Raw genomic sequence first — 12,786 nt, 5'->3', positions numbered from 1 at the left:
CTAATACCTTTGATCCATTTAGTGTGGAATTCTGAATTCAGTGAGATAAAGGGATCTACTTTTATTATTCTCCATGTGGATGTACAGTTTCTCAGCACCATTTATTTAAGAGCTCCAGTGTATATTTTGGTATCTTTGTCAACAATCAGCTGCTTGCTGTACATGCATGAGATCATGTATTCCATCTCCAGGACAAAGGAAAAGGAGGGACAGAGAGATGGTTCCGTAGTTTTAAGTACTTGATGCTCTCACAAAGACCCAGGCTTGGTTCATACTACAAACGGCTACAACTGCAACTCCAGTTCCAGAGGGGCCAATGGCCTCTCAGGACACGGGCACACATGTGGCATACACACACACACACAGACACATAAATAAAAAATCTAAAAGAAAAAAAAGGTTAAGTATGGTGGCATGGTCTTGCTGAGTTCCTGGCCAGAGAATGACCCTGTCTCAAAAGGAAAGGGAAAAAAATTATCTTGCCACGTTACTGTATGTTCATTTTGTCTAAGAATTTTCAAATAGAGTTTTGAAGTTCTCTTAAGTACAGAATATCAAATGTAAATTTTTCATTTGCATCCCTATAATTTCTCTAACTAAAGCTTCAAGCACGATACTGAACATGGTTGGGGAGAGTGGACACCCTGTCTCCCTCTTGATCTTAGTGGGAATACTTTGTGTTTTATTAAGCATGATGTGTAAACGTCCTGGCTGTCCAGCAACTTGCCCTGTAGACCAGGCTGGACTCAAACTCACAGAGACCCACCTGCCACTACCTCCCCAGTGCTGGAGTGAAAGGCCTGTGACACCATCCAATGGCTTATATTTACTAATTTTATATGCTGAATCATCCCTGCATCTCTGAAATGCATCAAACATCATCTTTGTTTTCCTGTTTTTCTTTTTCTTTTCTTTTTTTTTTTTAAGATTTATTTATTTATTATGTATATAGTGTTCTGTCTGCATATACACCTACAGGCCAGAAGAGGGCACCAGATCTCATTACAAATGGTTGTGAGCCACCATGTGGTTGCTGGGAATTGAACTCAGGACCTTTGGAAGAATAGCTAGTGCTCTTAACCTCTGAGCCATCTCTCCAGCCCTTTTTTTCCGTTTTTTGAGACAGGGTTTCTGTATGTACTTTTGGTGCCTGTCCTAGATCTCACTCTGTAGACCAAGCTGGCGGCAAACTCACAGAGATCCGCCTGGCTCTTCCTCCTGAGTGCTGGGATTAAAGGCGAGTACCACTACTGGCAGGCTCTGTTAACTTATTCTTTTAGAAAAAGTCTCAATATTTGGCCCTGGTTGGTCTAGAACTCACTATCTAGACCATGGTGGTCTTGAATCCAAAGAGACCTACCTGGCACTTATGTGTTTCAATTAAAAAAAAAAGGGGGGGGGGCGGGAGGCATTACTTTCTATTAGAATTTCCTTTTTGGCATTCCCTAGTACATTCCCCTGAGAAGGCAGACTGTCTGGGTGTTTCAGGCCAGCTTGGTCTATAGAGTAAGTTCCAGGACAGACATCACTACACAGAGAGACATTGTCTCAAAATCCCAAACAAATATTGATTAATAAATAATAATAATTATAAAGGAAAAACAAAAACAAAAACACTGCCATTTTTACTTCAGAAAAACCAGCACAATCTAAGGGAGAAATCAAATACAGACAAAGGTGTAACAACTATATAGAAATTTAATCTGTCAGCCCCATCCCCATACCTGAGAGTCTGAAATGAAAAACCCTAAGTTCTTTTCTCCGCAATTCAGAGTCCCGATGCTCACCTGGAAAGAATCCATGCAGACAGGACTAGAAGCCAGCTCCTCATCTACTGCATTTAACTTCTCCATGAAAGCACTATCCCGGGTCTGCTTCGGTTTAGGAGGCGGTGGGGGCCCCATGGGCACTACTTCAGCACTGATGTGCCTCACAGCAGGTGTGGTGACTTTCTCAACCTGATTAAAAAGGACACTGTGTTACAAAGACAGGGAAGGTAGGTCTTCGCATGCAGCTAAGGTGGCCATTGTCCTCTTTTCTAGATGTAGACAGGTGAATGGCCATTTCAACACACTGATCTAACTAGGCCTCATCCTATCCAGTGAGAGCAACAGAAAACTGCTTGGCTTTAAAGACAGTACTTAAACATGGGTTGCACACATTGGACCCTCAGTGAGATCTCAGAAAACCTCTTGGACTATGACTAGGTCTCAGTCATCCCTTAGCTTTTCATTCTCTCAAGGGACTTGAAAAGGTGGCAACCCACAATTACCACTGGTAAATCAGCTACTCCTAAGAGAAGCCACAGCTCACACATATGTCCAAGTCTCTCTCGTCTGACGCTGGGTTACCTCTGACAACATGCCACTCTCCTCGTCTGTCTCAGCCACTTCAGAAGACGCTCGCAGTCTGGATCTCTTCACTCCACGTGGAGACGAGGCAGTGCTTTCAACATCACTTTCCAATAAGCTCTAAAACAAACCCAGTGCACGCTCACGTGTGTGCCCCACCTCAGTCCAGAGCACGACTGTCACAACAGAATAAATCATGAAATACCAGTCCCTGGGGACGTGGGCTGCAAGATGGCCAGCAGATGACTAGATGTATGTGACCGAGCCTGACCCCCTGACTTTGACTCCCCAGATGCACATGGTGGAAGGGAAGAATCAACTCTTACCACGTGTCCTCTTATCCCCACAGCAAACGGTGGCATGCACACACAAACGACACACCCCACCCACAGATAACACGGACATACACACGTACACAAGCATGCAGTATGTAAAATAATTATGTAGCCTCATCTTCATTATAAACTGTCAAAGGGTAAGGCATTAACAAAAACCAGAAGGAGAAAAAGAAGACTCTTTTGCAAAGTGTTAGTATCCAAGCATGGTGGCAAACAGCTTCATCCCCAGCACTCAGGTGGCAGAAGCAGGAGGATCTCTATGAGTTTGAGGCTAGCCTGATCTACCGGGGACTCCAGGCCAGTCAGGGCTACATACTGAGACCTTTTCTCAAAACTAAAATAAAATTGAAAATATGACAAAGTCATAACAAAAAAATGAAACCATAGTATACAGAGGTGTCTATTCAGGTGACAGAACTATACAGAAAACAGCAAATAACCATCAAGACATCGGGGTGGCGGTACACTGCATGTTGCTAATACAGCGTCTAGAATACACTGTGTAGCTGAAGATAAACTGAACTCCTGGCCCTCCTAACTCCATTTCCCGAGTGCTGAGATCATAGTATATCCTGGTGTTGTATGTGTTACATTTCATAATGTAAGCTGAAATATGTAGGGGGTTTGAAGAGCAGAAAAACACCTCACAGCAAAGAAATTATTAGAAAAGAGAACCGCGTCTCCATCATCTCTATAGAGTGGTGGCAATACTCAGTCACTAAAGCAGCCATCCTTATCAAGCCCAGCTTTCTTCTGCACTCACAATGAGCCTCACTAACCTCTTCAGCTGTCTCATCCTCCTCCTCTTCATCTGGCTGGTACTCCTCGTCTGAGGAATCATCTTCTTCAAGGTGAATATCCACAAACTGTGGAGGCTGCTTTAATAGAAACACAAAAGATGGCGGGGAGGGGCGCGGCTCAGCAGCCAGAGACACAAGCTCAATGACCGAGTTCAATCCTCAGGACGGTAAGGCAGAAGGAGAGAACCAATTCCCACATGCTATGGCAGGGGCTCCCACCACCCACCACACAAGACAAGTAAGTCAATAGAAAATAACAAAGAGAGAGAAATGGCACAGGGCTGGAGAACAGGAAGCTCAGAGGCAGAATGCATGCTCGCCATGCATAAGGCTCTGGGTTCCAGCAGCAGCAGAGGACAGATGGAAAGAAGGGAGGGAGGGAGGGAGGGAGGGAGGGAGGGAGGATGGAAGCAAGGAGGGAGGGAAGCAGGGAGGGAGGGAGGGAGGCAGGGAGGGAGGGAGGGAAGCAGGGAGGGAGGGAAGCAGGGAGGGAGGAGGGAAGCAGGGAGGGAGGGAAGCAGGGAGGGAGGAGGGAAGCAGGGAGGGAGGGAGGCAGGGAGGGAGGGAGGCAGGGAGGGAGGGAGGCAGGGAGGGAGGAGGGAAGCACAAATCACACAATTTGGAAAAGAAAGTGAAGATATTAGGGGCCGGGGGAGAATTCTGTGAATCTAATGTGCAGTCACATCAAACACCACAGGCAGAGTTTGTATGACTCCATGAGATGCAAGGTGAGGTGTAACACAATGGAAAATCCCAAACCTGTAATAAAAAAAGAAAAAAGGAAAAAGAGGGGGAAAAAAAGGCACGTCTATAATTAGTGTGTACAGAGGAAGTAGTTAGATTTCAAAACTGAAGTATTTTGGGAAAAGAGTAACAATGACATCTCCTAAGTTTACCTTAATTTCATTGGCCTTCTTAATTGGTGAGATATTCCAAGTTGGAATGACCTATCAAAGAGAACATCAGGAATAACATGTAACTGCCCTTCCTTTTCCTGATAATCAGAAAGTCCTATCGACTTAGTCAGTAGCTACAGTGGTCTACAGGTGTCGACTGTCACAGAACATACTATTCTCAAATATCTGTGGGGTTTATAATGCCTCACTTGCAGGACTGAGAGAGGAAGAGAGCCGAAAGCTGAGAGGAACCTGGGCTACACTGTAAGTTCCAGGTCAGCCTGGGTCATAGCGTGGGACCCTGCCTCAACCAACCCTCCACCACCACCACCAGCAGCAGTGGCAGCGGCAAAGCTACACAGAGAGAAAGAAAAAAGCACTAACCAGGATGTGACTTGGTTATTGTCAAGGTTCCTTGGTCCATGCCATGGCACAGCATGAAAAACTAGTGGGGTGGCTCACACTTGTGATCCCACGGATTTTAGGTAAGCATTCTCACACTGAGCTAAGAGTCCCTGCCCACACGTCATTGTTTTTTTTTTAAGATTTATTTATTTATTATGTAGGCAGTATTCTGCCTGCAGGCCAGAAGAGGGAGCCAGATCTCATTACAAATGGTTGTGAGCCACCATGTGGTTGCTGGGACTTGAACTCAGGACCTCTGGAAGAACAGCCAGTGTTCTTAACCTCTGAGCCATCTCTCTATTCCCCAACACATAATTTTTCAAAAGGCAAACCCAGACCAAAACTGTTCAGGAATTTCTTCTCTATGAATAACTAAGAACGGGATTCTTTTTCCCCAGATAAATAGACTCAGAACACACACAATAGAAACAGAAGGAACACTACCAAACTCTTTTTATGAGGCTACAATTACCCTGATACCCAAACCACACAAAGATGCAACAAAGAAAGAGAACTACAGACCAATCTCCCTCATGAACATTGATGCAAAAATACTCAACAAAATATTGGCAAACCAAATCCAAGAATACATCAAAACAATCATCCATCACGACCAAGTAGGATTCATCCCAGGGATGCAAGGATGGTTCAACATACAAAAGTCAGTCAATGTAATACACCATATAAACAAACTGAAAGAAAAAACCACATGATCATCTCCTTAGATGCTGAAAAAGCCTTTGACAAAATCCAACACCCCTTCATGATAAATGTCTTAGAAAGATCAGGAATACAAGGAACATTTCTAAACATAATAAAAGCAATTTATAGGAAGCCAACAGCAAACATCAAATTAAATGGAGAGAAATTCAAAGCGATACCACTAAATTCAGGAACAAGACAAGACTGTCCACTCTCCCCATATTTATTCAATATAGTACTAGAAGTTCTAGCTAGAGCAATAAGACAACAAAAGGAGATCAAAGGGATAAAAATTGGCAAGGAAGAAGTCAAACTTTCACTATTTGTAGATGATATGATAGTATACATAAGTGACCCCAAAAACTCTACCAGGGAACTCCTACAGCTGATAAACTCCTTCAGTAAAGTGGCAGGATACAAGATCAACTCAAAAAAATCAGTAGCCCTCCTATACACAAATGATGAAAGGGCTGAGAAAGAAGTCAGAGAAACATCACCCTTTACAATAGCCACAAATAATATAAAATACCTTGGGATAACACTAACTAAACAAGTGAAAGACCTTTTTGATAAGAACTTTAAATCTCTAAAGAAAGAAATTGAAGAAGATATCAGAAAAGGGAAGGATCTCCCATGCTCATGGATAGGTAGGATTAACATAGTAAAAATGGCAATCTTACCAAAAGCAATCTACAAATTCAATGCAATCCCCATCAAAATCCCAACACAATTCTTCACAGACTTGGAAAGAAAAATACTCAACTTCATATGGAAAAACAAAAGACCCAGGATAGCTAAAAGAATCCTATACGATAAAGCAACCTTTAGAGGCATCACCATCCCTGACCTTAAACTCTACTATAGAGCTATAGTAATTAAAAACAGCTTGGTACTGGTATAAAAACCAACATATGGACCAATGGAATCGAATTGAAGACCCTGACATTAATCCATGCACATATGAACACCTTGTTTTTGACAAAGGAGCCAAAACTATACAATGGAAAAAAGAAAGTATCTTCAACAAATGGTGCTGGCATAACTGGATGTCAATATGTAAAAGATTACAAATAGATCCATATCTGTCACCATGCACAAAACTCAAGTCCAAGTGGATCAAAGACCTGAACATAAATCCAGTTACACTAAACTTAATAGAAAAGAAAGTAGGAAGGAAATAGAAAAGAAAGTAAGAACGCATTGGCACTGGAGACCATTTCCTAAATAAAACACCAACAGCACAGACCCTGAGCACAACAATTAATAAATGGGACCTCTCAAAATTGAGAAGCTTTTGTAGGGCAAAAGACACAGTCAATAAGACAGCCAACAGAATGGGAAAAGATCTTCACCAACCCCACATCTGACAGAGGATTGATCTCCACAGTATATAAAGAACTCAAGAAACTAGACATCAAAATACTGAACAGTCCAATTAAAAAATGGGCTAAAGAGCTAAACAGAGAATTCACAAAACAAGAATCACAAATGGCTGAAAGACATTTAAAGAAATGCTCAACATCCTTAATCATCAGAGAAATGCAAATCAAAACGACTCTGAGATACCACCTTACACCTGTCAGAATGGCTACGATCAAAAACACCAATGACAGTCAATGTTGGAGAGGATGTGGAGCAAAGGGAACACTCCTCCACTGTTGGTGGGAATGTAAACTTGTACAACCACTGTGGAAATCAGTATGGTGGTTTCTCAGAAAATTAGGAATCGAACTACCTCAAGACCCAGCCATCCCACTGTTGGACATATACCCAAGGAATGCTGATTCATACTATAAAGATACATGCTCAGCTATGTTCATAGCAGCACTATTTGTAATAGCCAGAACCTGGAAACAACCTAGATGCCCATCAACGGAAGAATGGATGAAAAAAATGTGGTACATATACGCAATGGAGTACTACTCAGCAGAGAAAAGCAATGAAAGCATGAAATTTGCAGGCAAATGGATGGAACTAGAAAAAATCATCCTGAGTGAGGTAACCCAAACCCAGAAAGACAGTCATGGTATGTACTCACTCATAAGTAGATTCTAGATATAAAATAAAGAACAATCAGACCACAACCCATAGAACCATGGAGGCTATATATATATAGCATGGAGGTCCCTAGGACGACTGTGGCTTATAATAAATTTTAGTTTTACTCAATTATTGAAAAAAAATAGCCAAATGAATGGAAACACATGAACTATGAACCAAAGGCTGAGGGGCCCCCAGCTGGATCAGGCCCTCTGAATAGGTGAGACAGTTGATTGGCTTGATCAATTTGGGAGGCAACTAGGCAGTGGGACCAAGTCCTGTGCTCATTGCATGAGTTGGCTGTTTGAAACCTGGAGCTTATGCAGGGACGCTTGGCTCAGTCTGGGAGGAAGGGACTGGACCTGCCTGGACTGAGTCTACCAGGTTGATCGCAGTCCTCGGGGGAGGATTTGCCCTGGAGGAGGTGGGAATGGGGGGTGGGATGGGGGTAAGGGGAGGGGATGGGAGGGGGGAGAATAGGGGAACCCGTGGCTGATATGTAGAACTGAATGGTATTGTAAAATAAAATAAAATAAATTTAAAAAAGAAAAAGAAAAAAAAAAGACTCAGAACACATACCACTCCTTTCTCCACCACTTCCTTCAGCTTAGAGCGTGTCATCTTAGGCTCCTAAGAAGGGAGACACAGGAAGAAAGTAGTCAATAAACATCACCATGGGAATTTTCCAGTCTGAGATGTGCCAAGTTCCTTGCAAACTCCACATGATCTCCCACGTTGGAAAGTTCCCACGACATGGAAAGAGTGACGGGGGGGGCTACTCACAAACAATGGCATGTCTTCTGTCTCACTGATGGCAGCTTTCATCATGGCTACAACATGTTCATTTGTGATGACTTCCTGGAGGAGGGAGAAAAAGCCCACTTATGCCACGAGATTTGTCATCTGGACAATATTCATCTCTATGGAATTGCCACTAGACCTTTGTGGAAGATAAGCAGAAGCTAGATCCTCAAACTGAGTTCAATAAAAGCAACTACGGATCAAGAAGGCAGAAGCAAGCCTTGAAACAGTGTTGCGGCAAATGGCCTGTTCATTACCTGCTGCTGGGACAGAAAATCTGCAGGCCCAGGTCAGAGTTGGAAGAGAACTATGTATCAAAGGCATTTTTTTTAACCTTGCCTGTTGTGCGTGCTAAGCAAATAGTCTGCTAGCTCTCAAAGGCAGTCTTCACACATGATATACAAAACAAAACACTACTAACTACTATGGATGCTTTGCTGACTAGGAATCTTATTGATCAAACCAGTGGAAGGAAATACAGGTAGTTCATCTTCTCAACACCTGTTCAGACTTCTCACTTGTACTGAGAGCAAAGAGAACGTATCCTTAGATATAAAACATTTTGTCACACTTAACTGACAAAATTGCTAATTCAGTACCAGGAGTCAAGGGACTTACAAGTCTACTTATTTGTACTCGCTGGGAAGATTCTAGGCTGACGACACAGCTGCCCATGGCTACTCACATGCAGGATATTCCGTACATTGATTGCTGTCAGATTGTACTGCTTAGCACCATCCTCTAAGGTACGATCGAGCACGTCATCCAGTTTCAGGTCATGTGCCACTGTCCCTTGTTCTTGGCCCTTTCCATCTCGTTTCCTCTTGGTACCTGTGGTGGTTTGAAAATAAATGATCCGCCAGGCGGTGATGGTGCACGCCTTTAATCCCAGCACTCAGGAGGCAGAGCCAGGCGGATGGATCTCTGTGAGTTCAAGGCCAGCCTGGTCTACAGAGTGAGTTCTAGGAAAGGCGCAAAGCTACACAGAGAAACCCTGTCTCGAAAAAACAAACAAAAAAAGAAAATAAATGATCCATAAAGGGAATGGCATTATTAGGAGGTGTGGCCTTGTTCAAGCAACTGTAGTTTTATTGGAGGAAGTGTGTCACTGTGGATACAGGCTTTGAGGTCTAATATATGCTCAAATACCATACTCTGAACCTAGAGATTGTATTATTTACTGGAAAAACCTGCTCTAGCTGTGGTTAGGCTCAGCCCTAGAACACACTGTAGGCGGGAATTTCTCTCCCACCTGCCTGTTCCCAAATACCAAGCAGAGCTTCCCAAATAATTGACTGAGAGGATTTATATGACATATATATGCTCAGTTGGTAGCTCATCGTTATTACTAACTAGCTCTTACACTTAAATTAACCAATAATTATTATCTATATTTAGCCACGTGACTTGGTACCTTTTCTCAGTGGCTTGGTACCTTTTTTGATTAAAGTAGATTTAATAATCTACCCTTTTCTCCCCATCATTTCTATATTATATCCCTCCTTCTTCTTCTAGAAGATTGACTATGACCAATAACAATTTGTAACCAAATGTCCTAAACAAAGACAAACATCCATAATCCATTTTTGGGAATGTGGGCATATTTTTCTAGGCTACTTCCTGCTGATTGGGGGTGCTGTTAATCTTATGAGGACCCTGAGAAAATTTAGAATTATGGTCAAGTCCTGACTGGAGTAGTTTGTGAGGCTGAATCATCTCAGCCAGCAGTCTTAAAGCCTTTCTGGATGCATAACTCAGAGGAAACTGAAACAGTGATGCTCTGAAATGTTGGATCATCTGGGCCATCTGTTCCCATTGGAGATTGTTCAGGGGTCTTCCTCCATCAAATCTGAGACAGGGTTTCTCTGTATAACAGTCCTAAATGTCCTGGAACTCACTTTGTAGCCCATGCTAGCCTGAAACTCACAGAGAGCTTCATATGCCTCTGCCTCCCAAATGCTGCCATTAAAGGCGTGCGCCACCACAGCCTGGCTAAATCTGACTTTTCTTCACAAAGAATGAATCCACAGTCTCTCATTTCCAGTGAAAATAAAAGCATAACCTCTTCTCCAAAGTAACGATTCTTTTGACTTAAATTCTGAAGTCAAAGCTTTTTCAAAATATATACGTTGGATTAATTCAGCAACATTCATTTTTTTTCTTTTTGGTTTTTTGAGAAAGGCTCTCTCTGTGTAACAGCATTGGCTGTTCTGAAACTCAGTCTGTAGACCAAACTGGCCTTGAACTCACAGAGATCCACCTGCCTCTGCCTCTCAAGTGTTGGAATTAAAGGCATTCTGACCAAGATCCAGCCCAGCAATATTTATAATCAAATGTCCCTTAGCAACTATTTCTCCTTATTCAGCTGTCAAACAATTCAAAGACAACACAATAACATACAATATCCAGACTCGCTGTGTATTTTCCATCTTTGCGTGGCTTTTTAAAAAAATATTACTTTACTCTTTTTTTAAACTATTTGAAACTATTTCTTTCTTATGACTGTCTATAGCTTCTGTTACTCTCTCAAGCCTATGTATATTTTTAAACACACTGTAACCAGCTTAGAGGGGTTTTGTTGTTGCTGTTTTTGAATCTGTCTTTACTGCATATATCTATCTTTTTCTGATCACATGAACATTTAAGATGCTAAGCTGGCATGGCTAAGACTAAAGCTGTGAAAGTCGTATTTACCGCTCCAACTCTTGAGAAGTTTTTGGGTCCATACTGCTACTGAGTAGTGTGCCACCCACATCTCATAAACTCCATCTAAGTGTTTGGTATCAGGGCTCTGGATGCTTTAATCCCAGCACTCGGGAGATCTCTGTGAGTTCCAGATCAGCCTGGTCTACAGAGTGAGTTCCAGGACAGCCAGGGCTGTTACACAGAGAAAGCCTTTCTCAAAAAACCAAAAACAAACAAACAAACAAACAAAAAAAGCCATGAAGTTTTTGCCACTAAAGCTGAATCAAGAGGAAGTCATCTCTAAAAGGAGCCACACCTCTGCTCTCTGCTAGCAAACAGAGCCTACCTGAGAAAAGATGGTTACCAAGAATCTTCATTTGACTCCGTTTTTGTGTGTTTAGAATCCTTTTTTTAAGCTTCTCAGGTTTTATGTGGAAATTCTTGCCAAACGTTTGGATGTCACATGTAGCACGAATTCTAATTGGTCTTAATAATAAAAACCTGAAGTCAGATATAGAGGTAAATGCTAAAAGATCAGAGAGACAAAGGAGCAAGGCACAGCCACTTCTTACTTTACCAAGTCCTCAGTCTGAAAGGGGCTGAGTCCTGTCTCCACCTTGCCTTGTCACTTCCTCTTTCATCCCAGCCATATCACTTCCTGTTTCTTCCTTTCAAGTGCTGGGATAAAAGGCTTGAGATCCCAAGTGCTGGGATTAAAGATGTGTGCCACCACTGCCTGGCCTCCAGTGACTAGCTCCACACTCTGATTGCCAGGCAAGCTTTATTTGTTAGAGTACAGAGAAAATATCACAACACACCTTTAATCGAAGAGCTTTCTGCTTGAATATTGAAAACAAGATAAAATAAAATCAACCTTAGGTCAAAAGGTGGAGTAAGCTACAAGTTGACAGGAAATAACCATAAAAAGTAAGATGAAATCAGGAGGAGAGAGAGGGAGAAGGAGAGAGACAGACAGAGAGAGAGGGGGAGAGGGAAAGGGAAAGAGAGAGAGATGCACAGGAAGTAGATGGGAGGGACAACCAGTCAGAGAAGTCTTATTCGAGACAGCATAAGAGAAAGCTCTCTTCCTGGGAAAAGGGAGGAAGAGGAAGCAGCGAGGTGTTTTCTCTGCCTCTCTGAGCTAGCAGGTTTTTCACCCCAGCATCTGGTTCCCCAGTCTTTATTGATAAAATAGAACAATAGAAACTTAGTTAAAAACAACACTAAACATTTGAAAATGTATGCCACCCAAATAAATGTTTCATTTTATAAGAGTTGATATGGTCATGGTGTTTCTTTACAGTATTAGAAACTCTAACAAAGACAATAGCCTTTTTGGTGTTTTTTTTTTTTCCTTTTATCACTTTCTTCATTCTCTTGTTCTTCTGCAAATACACCAAGAAGAACGTCACCAGAATCTCCAAAACAACTTCTCTAGGAACTCCGCCCTAAACCAACAGTGGAAGGAAACCAATCTGCCTGCTGTCTGACTTTGAAAACCACACACCATGATGTAGCAATGGTGGTTTATTATGGAGCTGGTAACAGTACTACGGTACTGGTCATAACAGATAACACTAGGCTGGACATGGTAGTGAACTCCTTCAGTGCCATCACTAGGGGGACAGACACAGGTGGATCGCTGAGATCAAAGCCAGCCTAGTCTACATAGTGAGTTGCAGGACAGCCAGGGCTACATAGAGAAACCTAGCCTCAACCAAAGGGAAAAAAAGGTGAAAGTCTCAGCAGTTTTGATCCCAGCCCTTGG

General features: G+C 42.4%; 1 protein-coding gene across 13 annotated transcripts in view; it reads right to left on the bottom strand.

The window, feature by feature from the left end:
- LOC102905243 (GON-4-like protein) overlaps positions 1–12,786 on the bottom strand; it is a 142,519-nt gene that overhangs the window by 118,893 nt on the left and 10,840 nt on the right. For 7 of the 13 annotated variants that reach the window (XM_076573680.1, XM_076573684.1, XM_076573683.1 and 4 more), the window contains exons 3-9: positions 9,019–9,164; positions 8,316–8,390; positions 8,112–8,162; positions 4,386–4,436; positions 3,469–3,567; positions 2,352–2,471; positions 1,788–1,958 (exon numbers count right to left, since the gene is read on the bottom strand). In XM_076573680.1, the coding sequence (XP_076429795.1) occupies positions 1,788–1,958; positions 2,352–2,471; positions 3,469–3,567; positions 4,386–4,436; positions 8,112–8,162; positions 8,316–8,390; positions 9,019–9,164 (713 nt within the window). Of the gene's footprint in view, positions 1–1,787; positions 1,959–2,351; positions 2,472–3,468; positions 3,568–4,385; positions 4,437–8,111; positions 8,163–8,315; positions 8,391–9,018; positions 9,165–11,027; positions 11,219–11,364; positions 11,520–12,786 lie in introns of those variants that run through there. The other 6 variants (XM_076573682.1, XM_076573687.1, XM_076573692.1 and 3 more) reach the window with 5 other exon arrangements.

The sequence above is a fragment of the Peromyscus maniculatus genome, chromosome 6, assembly GCF_049852395.1.
Source record: "Peromyscus maniculatus bairdii isolate BWxNUB_F1_BW_parent chromosome 6, HU_Pman_BW_mat_3.1, whole genome shotgun sequence".
Taxonomy (NCBI): domain Eukaryota; kingdom Metazoa; phylum Chordata; class Mammalia; order Rodentia; family Cricetidae; genus Peromyscus; species Peromyscus maniculatus.
Note: the sequence above shows the minus strand (reverse complement) of the source record. Positions and strands in the feature narration are given on the sequence as shown.